Source organism: Colossoma macropomum, unplaced genomic scaffold (genome assembly GCF_904425465.1).
Source record: "Colossoma macropomum unplaced genomic scaffold, Colossoma_macropomum, whole genome shotgun sequence".
NCBI lineage: Eukaryota > Metazoa > Chordata > Actinopteri > Characiformes > Serrasalmidae > Colossoma > Colossoma macropomum.
Genome location: NW_023494789.1, coordinates 20881257 through 20891836, shown reverse-complemented (window position 1 = coordinate 20891836; position 10580 = coordinate 20881257). Strand labels below are relative to the sequence as shown.

At 39.4% G+C, this 10580-nt stretch overlaps 1 protein-coding gene across 10 annotated transcripts in view; it reads right to left on the bottom strand.

The window, feature by feature from the left end:
* Positions 1-10580, bottom strand: part of caskb (calcium/calmodulin-dependent serine protein kinase b) — a 71185-nt gene that overhangs the window by 1528 nt on the left and 59077 nt on the right. For 4 of the 10 annotated variants that reach the window (XM_036570515.1, XM_036570513.1, XM_036570516.1 and 1 more), the window contains 12 exons: positions 9833-9911; positions 9586-9671; positions 9299-9367; positions 8207-8275; positions 7283-7318; positions 6861-6899; positions 6090-6286; positions 5019-5134; positions 3665-3745; positions 3488-3568; positions 1336-1538; positions 1170-1253 (listed from right to left, as the gene is read on the bottom strand). In XM_036570515.1, coding sequence (XP_036426408.1) covers positions 1170-1253; positions 1336-1538; positions 3488-3568; positions 3665-3745; positions 5019-5134; positions 6090-6286; positions 6861-6899; positions 7283-7318; positions 8207-8275; positions 9299-9367; positions 9586-9671; positions 9833-9911 — 1140 coding nt within the window. The remainder of the gene's footprint in view (positions 1-1169; positions 1254-1335; positions 1539-3487; positions 3569-3664; positions 3746-5018; positions 5135-6089; positions 6287-6860; positions 6900-7282; positions 7319-8206; positions 8276-9298; positions 9368-9585; positions 9672-9832; positions 9912-10580) is intronic. The other 6 variants (XM_036570517.1, XM_036570518.1, XM_036570522.1 and 3 more) reach the window with 3 other exon arrangements.

The following is a 10580-nucleotide window of genomic DNA, read 5'->3' as shown; positions in this document are numbered from 1 at the left end:
AACTAGTGGAGATGCTCTGAAGAATGAGCTTCTGATTTGTCAATTTGAATCAGCATTAGCTAATTTTGAATATTAGAGCCTTTGATGGCATTTGAGAGCTGTCTAAAATCAACAAAACAGTACAAGGTGAAATAAATATGGCACAGATTATGCCTAACAATAATTACATTTACATGCACCTGCAAAGATCCTTACAATAACATGTGTTTTATACCCAGACATGTGTTTTTATATCCTTTCGATCAACTTTGTCCAGGTCTCATTTATACTTTCACTAAAAAGCATCCCCGGATGAAATCTGATTTCACACTTCTCCGTTTATTCAAGACAGATTTGTCATCACTTAGATCACTGCTGACTGATCACACAGATTCTTGTGTTATTTTCTAGCACTTCATGCTGTACCACACTGGTAATGGCAGCTTTATACACCAAAACAAACATGAGAGACAAAAGTTAAAAAGTTTTAGGAGCGAATCCCCTTATGTTAAACATTGTCATAAATAGACATCATTAGATATTAAAATGAATAAAGGACCACTTGTTAAACAACAAGAATCTCATGTGGGTAAATCGGTGTGTCGTAAAGGGGCATTTCATGTTATACAATCAGACTACACATGTGTGCAGGTAAATGTGACTATAAATGGACTAGACTTTTATACAGTTCAGGAGCTGACAGGCTATTGTGAGCATGTAAATGTAGTTACTGTAATTTCTATATACACACAAGTCACTACAGAATGGATATTGACAGTGCATACACACACATATTTACAAAAATGTTGCACAACAGTGTAAAAGGCTTAGATACATGTGCCCTACATGTCAAGTACTTACAGGCAGTTTTCTACACCACCTGGGGAGCTGAGTGCAGTGAAGGGAAATGCCATAGACATCAGCACACAGTAACAACATGCAAAATGATGAGGCATGCAACATGCAATGGAAAAAGTCAAAGATAACAGGCAGGGACAAAACATTCTCTTCTAAGAGCTCAAAGAATTTTAGAAAGCCAGAAAACGTGCAGGTATGATCAAGCAAGACTGACAGAAACAGCAGGCCCAAAACAAGCTTAAAGTATCTGAAGGTGCAAAACATATTTGTGAAAACAAAGGAATAATTTATTTTATCTTTTAAGATGTGTATTTGAGAAGAACAGTGCTTACCTCATTCATACCAGGGGTAATAGTAGGTGCAGCGATGAAAACAACATAGGGAGCAAATTCGGCTGTCCGCAAAACTTTCAGTGCCTATCAGAAGCCATATTCTCATCAGTAAATCATTAATAACCAAGGCAATAAACAGAATACTGATCAGGGACATTATTTGTACCTGTGGTTCTACATCCAGGATAGAGACCATGCCCTGCTCATTGATCTTGCGGATAGTCTCCAACCGTGTGCCGTACATAGCGTCCTCGTGGCTGCCATACTCCAGGTACTCATTGTTTGAGATGTCCTGCATCATTTGGTCATGAGACACAAAGTAGTAGTTCTTGCCATTTTCCTCATCCTTCTTAGGGGGTCTGGTCGTGTCTGTAATGGCAAGGATTAAGGAAATCTGAGTCAAAAGGTCCAAAAACTGCTACTGAAAATTTAAAATGTTTCAAGAAACCATTGTACAAGGTGCACACACACAGTTTCAGAGTTTAATGGTTGACATAAATAAATGGTTTTTGATTTCCAACAGATATCAAGTATTCATTTAAGCGCTGTTGATGTTCAAATGTAATATAATTTAACAAGTTACACTTAGAAAAAAACATTTTTGTCCTTTATATAACTAAAACAAACTAATGAAATTTCATACATAGAATAATTAAACACACCTCTACATACACTATATGGACAAAAGTATTGAGACACCCCTCCTAATTATTGAGATCAGGTGTTTCAGCCACACCCATTGCTAACAGGTGGATAAAATGAAGTATACAGCCTTGCAGTCTCAACAGATGAACACTGGCAGTAGAAAGGGTCAATACTGATGAGCTCAGTGACTTTGAACATGGCACTGTCATAGGATGCCACCTCTGCCACAAGTCAATTTGTGAAATTTTTGTTTTGATAGATCTGTCCTTGGGAACTGCAAATTATTGTGAAATCGAAGCACCTAGGAGCACCTTAGCCACAAAGCGGCAGACCACAAAAACTCACAGACAGGGTCTATCCTCTGTTGAATCACTCATTAACGAGGTCCAATTGCCTCTGGAAGCAGCATCATCAAACTGCGTATTAAGATTTTCTAGAAATGGGTTTCCATGGCAAAGCAGCTACACACAAGCCTACGATTATAACGCGCAATGCCAAGTATTTGATGGAATGGTGTAAAGCACGCCGCCACCGGACTCTGGAGCAGTGGAAACGTTTTCTGCGGAGTGATGAATCACGCTTCTCTATCTGGCAGTCTGATGGGCAAGTCTGGGTTTGGTGAATGCTAAGAGAATGTTACCTTCCTGACTGCATTGTGCCAAGAGTAAAGTTTGGTGGAGGAATAATGCTATGGAGTTGTTTTTCAGGGGTTGGGCTAGGCCCCTTAGTTCCAGTGAAGGAAAATCTCAATGCTTCAGCAGACCAAGACATTTTAGACAACTGTACACTTGCAACTTTGTGGGAACAGTTTGGGGAAAATCCTTTTCTGTTCCAACATGACTGTGCCCCAGTGCACAAATCAAGGTCCATAAAGGCATGAGTGGGTGAGTTTGGTGTGAAAGAACTTGACAAGTTGTTAGGTTTCTGTGTAATTTTCTGTTAATGTCTTCTCCTTTTCTCCCCCTGACAAAAATAAATAGCTTGTCTTTAATGGATGTTTTGACTGGAAATTAAATAAATCTAAGGGTACTTTACTACTTTTTAACATGCTTAATAAAGTATGCATTACAGTTTAAATGTTGAATTTTTAAATCAGTTTCCACCTGTGGCATACATATGTTTAAGGGCCTGTATTTTGACAGTAGAGAAAGATTTGTGTTATCTTTTCTTTAGGACATAAAGAAATGTGAGTATGTGGTTGAGCACAGTCAGTCTGAAGTTGGACCCATTCTGAATTTTATTTATTAGAGATAATGCAGACACTCTCTCTTTAGGGCAGGTCTAAATTTGAATATTTTCTGGTTTTGGGGAGTTTCCAAATATTAATGCATTACAGAATTTTTTCAGTAAAATATTTTTATACAACCATCCATTTCACAAACTAGAGGTATCAAAGTTATATAAAAACATGCGTGTGGTTTGTTCTACCTCGAGGGTAGTCTCAGAAACCAAGGTTTTTTTGGGAATTTGTTCTTCTACTGCAAGCTGCTGAGCAAAACATACACAACTCACTGTCTTTTCTTTTTCTGTAATTAAAAAAAGCCTAGAATGCTCTGTACTACTATTACAAAATGTTTTTAGAAAGGTTTAAACGCTGCAAAGTGCGAGTGTAACTTGCACCACCCCCAACACACAAACAACGATGGCTATGCTGGAGCATGTGTAGGACTTACGTGGAATGGGGTAGGCAAATCTGTCTGGGTGCTTTGCGATGAGTGTATTCTTGATATGTCGCCTGCCGACTCCATGAGCACCTGCAGACAGACGCGTGGTTTAACAGATGATTTCCTCAGCAGAACAGCTGATGCCGAAAGTCACACATGCAAAGAACACAACACAGCACCACATACCTAATAAGACCAGCGTTTTTCTCTTGAACGCAGGCAACTTCACAACTTCTTCATATGTGACAAGATCTAGTTGGTCAAACACTGCAGGAGAGCGGGAAAGAAGGTGAGAAAATGAGCCGTTTTCGCTCAGATGTGTGGACTACTCAGCACAGCATGAAAAGAGTGGAAGAGTATGGTGTGATGTCAGTGAGGCAAAAAATCTATTCTGTGTGGTCAGAAGATGCTATCGGTGTAGACATGTGGACAGACTTTATGGCAAAATGTATGGCAGTTGAAAAGAAATATGTACATTATAGTGATATACACAAATGTTTCCACATATGGACATGTGCTCATATTCTCTGTACAATACAAATATGTCACTGCAAGATGTGAATGAGGAGGGAATGTTCAATCCTTTCACTAGAGCTTCAAAAGCACAACAACTTATGACAGCAAGATTAATATGGGACAGAAGTACACAATGGGTAAAAAGGGGAATAACATAGAATACTGCCTTGTTGTTTGCACAAGTTACACCAATTCTACACTATAAAATATTTAACACTTAGATTAAAGTAAACAACTGAAAAGATGAAAGGCAAAACAAACTGACCGCGTTAGTCAGTTGCTGTACTTACATGCAAGGAGGCCATTAAGGGGAGACAGCATGAAAACGGACAAGGGGGAGGAGGGGTAGTGGGGCATTGAAACTGGTTAAACAAATATTACTACTGATCTGCCATGGCAACACTGCCTGCTCTTGTAGTTGCAGGCACAACAAAAACAGACACAATACCACAACTGCAACTACTGGAGAGGAAAGTGCATGCTCCAATAGAGGTTAGACACATTAGTTATAAAGCCATGCAGTTTTAGTTAAATTAATACTTTTGCTCATCAATTTTAACAAATGACTACTATTCATATTAAACTCATTAAGCAGTACACAAACCTGAACATGTTACTCTGTGGGTCAGACAGCTGGTCAGTTATATTAGGTATGCAGAGACCGGCTGTCTGTGTGCGTGTGTGTGTGTGTGGGTGTGTGTGTGTCAGTAGGCAATGGTGTCTCTGTAATCATATAATGTGGAAAGTGGGGCATGGACCGGTCAGAGGATCAACACTGAGCTACAGGCAACAGCAACAGCTGGCACAGAAACAGGCCTGGTCACCAACACCTCTGTGAGTGTATGTGTATGTGTGGGTGTGTGTGTGTGTAAACAGGGAGATATTGACAGATATTATTAGTTGGATTGGTGTGACACATACATATTATGTACATATACACTAACTCTGAGGTAGCATGTAGGACTGAGCAGCTACGTGAGTTTTGATAACTAGTTAAAGTAATGTGCTGTTTGTCTTCACCTACCTGCATTGTGCTTAGCTAGGTATTTGTCTTTGTACTGTTTCTTCTTTTTGCCAAACCAGGTGCAACTGGCCTGCTGCTCCTGCTTGGTTTTCTCCATTGCTATGCAGGCCACACGCCTAAGGGATACAGAATACACTCACAATTACACACATATACACTACTTTGCATACACAATTGTCCGAATGTGGGCTCATATGTTCTATATGCATTATATTTGTAACTACTTCAATGTTTCCCCTGCCATAAAATGGTACCGCCCAGCTTGGATGAGGGGCTTTGTTTCATGACGCTAGGTTTTTATGTGGTATGCGCTCATTTATTGGCCAAAGTAAAATTCTTATAATCTATTAAGGTATCTTTTTTCAAATGTAACTGCACTACTTGCAGATCCCTAGTTGAGCGGATTATAACAGTGTGATAAAGCGGTGTGTGGCAGAGGCGAACTTGTTTGTGCAGTGTCTAGATTCTAGACACAGTAAGCTTTTAATCACTGAATTTCTTAGTTCTTCAAAGAGGTTCGATCCCTGTGGACACTACAGCTATCAGTGGGGCCTGTAGTCCAAGAGAGCATAACTGGCCTCGCTCTCTCTGGGTGGGCAGGATGGTAATCCCACTCTCCCAATCACTCAGCACGGTGCTAGCCAGTGCAGGCATCTGTTAGCTGACATAACAAAACAGGCAGTTACCGTTCTCCTCCAAGCATGTTCAGATGTCCAATGACATTGTGTATGTGGCAGTTCGGAAAAAAAGTTGTGGTGGCACTTTTAAAAAAATATAATTATTTTACAAAGTCGTTCTAGTCATTTTGTTTGTATTATTGTTACACATTTTATCTCGTTTTCTACAAAATCAGGACATTTTAGTTTCAAAAGCATACAAACCAAGCATTTGCACACATGGGGAAAAACGTACCCACAAAATAACATCAGATACAATCGCTAATCCAGCTTTGAGTCAAGTGTTTATTACCGTTTTTGTTCTGATTCTTGTGCAATTCCAACTTGCATTCTGGCAACATTTCTCGCTTTTCCCCTCAGAGTGTTGCCTGCTGCTTTAATCTGTGAGGCTTACCACTCTTGCAGCTCAGGAGAGGGAATGAGGCCAGCTGTGCCATTCTTTGTGTTCTCCAGCTTGCCCTGCCACCAGTTGTGGTCGTCCTTGCTGATGATCTGGATGATGTCTCCCACCCGAAAGCGAATGCCCGCTTCTTTGCAGGGGATGAGGTCATCCTTGGCTGGGTCATACTCAAACTGTGCTCGCACAAATATCTGTGGACGAGAGGGGAAATTTTAATGGTCAGACTGATGTGAACGGTTCTAAACAGGGAGGAGGATCTATGGGGATAAGGAGCAAAGAGCTGGAGGCAAAGAGGAGAAAAAGAGGTAGAGACAGAAAACAGCATGACTGCCTTGTTGAAGTAAACTGATGGACTGCATGTTTGCAACAGAAAGAGGCTGTAGCCACACTATTGAAACAGAGAAGTCATAACGCCATATTGTCACACACACGCACACACACCTGCACAACCTCTCCCCAAGCAGCACTTCCCAAGCCCAAAGGCACATGCCTATATTGTACAGACCATGAGGTAGACCATACCACCAAGGCGCCAGGGGTTAAGCAGGGTGGGCAAGGGGGACCATACCTTCACTATGGCGGGCTATAAGCTACAGCTAGGAGCTACAACTACAAAAGCAAAGCCTTATGAAACTGCTCAGTCCGGACCAAGCGCAACAAAACAAGGAAATGGTTAACACGAACAAAGTGAGGTGGAATTTGTCGTTGTAACGTCACGGGGGGAGGAGGGAGCTACGCTATCAGATCTGATCTGAGGAAACTCACCTTCATGGACATTTTATCCTTGATTGCAGGTCTGGAGATCTAAGGGTTCGAAAGCATCACACGCACGCAAACACACACACACACACACGTCATGCAGTATAACAAACCTGACATCGACAGGACTCGGGAGGCAGCAAGCTTTTTAAAAGATCGTTTGAACACTAGTGTAAGGAAGAGGCCATCTCACAACTATTGTGCTTGGAGAAGACTAGTTAGAAGGCTAGTTAACCTCAACCACGTACTGCTGAACTTTCAGACCTCGATCATTACACAAATCAGCATATGTAAACACATACACACGCGCGCGCACACACACACACACACACACACACACACACACACACACACTCAGGTGTTCAGATGATACAAAAATGACCCAGCAACTAACAATCCAAATGACGGCCAAGATTAAAGATGCTCACCTGACGTCCTTTGGGTTGGATGGTGGATGGTAGATCCTAAAAATGGAGAAAATGACATTTTCATCCAATAATACTCTGAGTGTTTACAGAAATAAAAAGATTGGCTTTACCGTAGGGATGTCCCAACCTGATCCATAGGCTCGGAGCCAGACCAGGCATATTTTAACGGAATGGGTATCGGCTATATTAAGCCAGATCCACCTCCGATCCTTTCTTTCTTTTATGTATAATTCTTACGAATTATATGCGTACTTACGCCACTATCATAGAGGTGACATAAATGGACATTAACAGAGTGGTCTAAATGTCTATAGTGTGAAACTATTTTAAAGTACACAATGAAGACTTGGCATGACTTGGCTCAAGTCACTACAAAATGATACAAATAAGACAAATTAAAAAAAGACTTGAGTTCAGGGCATTTACCACTGTACACATATTAAAAATGTAAAAAGTAAATGGTAGCCAAAGCACCAGATCAGTCAGTCAACTTGAATCACAAATACATATTAGACACAATATGAAATGGACTAAAAATGAATTTACTTTACTGTATCATTAATTGGCAGCCTTGTACACCAAAAGTAATTCACTTCTATAAACTGTGAAAACACAATGATTGAACCCGTATTGGTAATTCTCGGTTTTACAGTATTAAGTAACATAAAACAAACACTGGATTAGGACATCCCTAGTTTAATGAAATATTTTGCAACACATGGTTATATTAGATACACAACATATGGTTGGCTGAAGTAGCATACTCTATTTACTAATGTTAACATGCAAAAATGTAACATCCTGACAACAATAAGGCTCACAAAAGGCTTAAATGATTAGGGAACGTTTACACCCTAGCAGTCAGCCTGGGCAACTCTGTCTACTCGAGCAGAGTTCTAAAGATTCTGATTATCTGTGCCTTACCAGAATGGAGCTGGTGACACTGGCATGACCGTTGGCAGGGGACTGTCTGGAAAGGTCAGGTGATTCTTTCTGAAAGAGGATTTGGATAAGGTAATCACAATGTGACAAATGCAAAAGGGAAGAGACAATACATAGACCTGGAGAGAATCATGGATGGAGGATACTAGACATTACTCACTGTGGATTGCTTAAAGGGCCCTCGCACTATGTTTCACTGTATTTCATTTTTTCCCTGAGGGCCACTTGTACTCATGTACCACAAACAGTCACAGTTCATTTTTACATTTTCCAGCCTCTTTTTATCCCTTAAAATTCAACAAGCTGTATTTGTTAGTGTGCATTTAAGACGGATACATAAATCAGGGCCAGGCAATATGACAACGTTTAGCATTATCAGGATAAATTACATCACAATTTGCTTTTCTGTGCATATTGTGGATATCATCAGTACCCCAAATACATGCATGTTAGATAACAAAGAGGGCATAATCTGTCCTGTTTAATTGGATTTAGAGCAACAAGCACAGTACTTGAAATGTTGAATACAAATCTTTGCATTCAGTTTTTAATAGTAATTTTAAAATGTGGCACAATTTGTCTATTCCTATTTATAAGATGTCAGAAAAAAATATTGTAAAACTGTGTATTATGAAAATGTCACACTTTTGCCATATCAGCCACCTCTAATGTGAATGATGTCTGTTCAGTTCTTCACTGTCCTTTTTGTACATCAATTAAAAAGCAGTCCTACTCAAACACTTCATCAGCATGAACAGGCAGCGCTAAACTACTGTAGGCTGAATGGACACTCATATGCCAATCATATGGCAACAATTAAATCATAACTGTGCTGTTTTTGCACCTTAATTTCCATCAAAGACAGTATGGGCTAGGGAGCAAATGGTAAATTTTGAAACATCAACAAATGTTTACAACATTAAACTTACAATAAAAAAGGAAGGGAATTTTTTCATGCTGTGGGCCTTTAAAAATGATGGGGCACAGTTTACTCTTCCCTATATTACCCTAAGGTGGGAGAATAGAGCTCCTCATGTTTACCGTTGATGGTGGAACTTGGAGTGCAACACTTACATCACAGGACAGGGACTGGCTGCGGTAACTCGGAACAATCTTAAAGGTGATACTCCCACGCATCTCTCTCTGGATCAGGAAAAAAAAAAGTTCTTTCTATTTATTTCCTCAGTTAAAAAAAAAGCACACTGATTCATCTGCATCTTAACTATTGACCAAAGCAAAAGAAAAATTTTTTGGTAAGTCCATGTGTAGCAGTCTGACAATAGGGGAAAAAAAAACACAAAAGACCAAAATAAAAAAAAAATAAAAAAAATTAAAAAAAAAGACAAACATTCTCCACAAACCAGCATCTTCTGAAGTTGCTCCACCGTCTGATTGGCTACACTGATGCCATTAATCTCTCGAATTTCGTCACCTACGTGCAGTGTTCCTGTAAAAGAACACAAACAAGATGTAAACCGAAGCTCAAGAGCACATTCTGTATGTGTGCAAACTGCCAAATGAATCATGACGAAACTAAGCAGTGCATGTACAATCCATGAAAGAAAGAAATTCAGCTGTTTCAATAGTGATGATGGGTGACTGCAGTACCTTGCCTGTGAATCATCCCTCCGTGCATAATCCGGGCTACAATGCAGTGGTTCAGGTCATTCATTTTTAGAGTGATCCCCTGCAAATGAACAGGAGTTAAACAACACATAGCAAAACCTGCTATATTTTATATACTCAAAGCTAATTTTCACACATTTACAAACGGATGATCAGATTGTGTGAGTAAAACAATCAAGTAAAACTAATCACAAAACTGTGGAACAGAAAATAAAGAAAGAAAATGCTATCAACTACAAAGTTAATTTACTATAGCCAATATAGAGTTTTTTCTCATATTTCATTTTCATTTTATTTATTGTGATTAAGTTACAAATGTTTCATTATATGTGGGTTGTTAACCCAACTGATAATCATAATTGAACATTTTAGAATAAGTTTTTTAAACTTATTCTAAAGTGTTTCGAATAAGTTTTAAAGTGTTGAGTTTATTTATTTTAATGAAACAGTCATCCAAAGCAAAGGGTTTTCAGCTTGAAACCTAAAGCAATTAAAAGTCTGTAGAGACATCTTTGGTTTTCTGTTGAAATGTGTTTACCCAGAACCCACTGTTTGAAGCTGTTATCTTTAAAGCGAAGAGTGGCTATTTTGAAGAGGACTAACATTTCTATTCTGTTTCACGTAGGGACAATATGACTATATTTATCGTTACTGTGATAAATTACATCAGAACATGCTTTTCTGAGCATATGATTGAATACTTCTGAGACACTGACAAAATACATGTTTC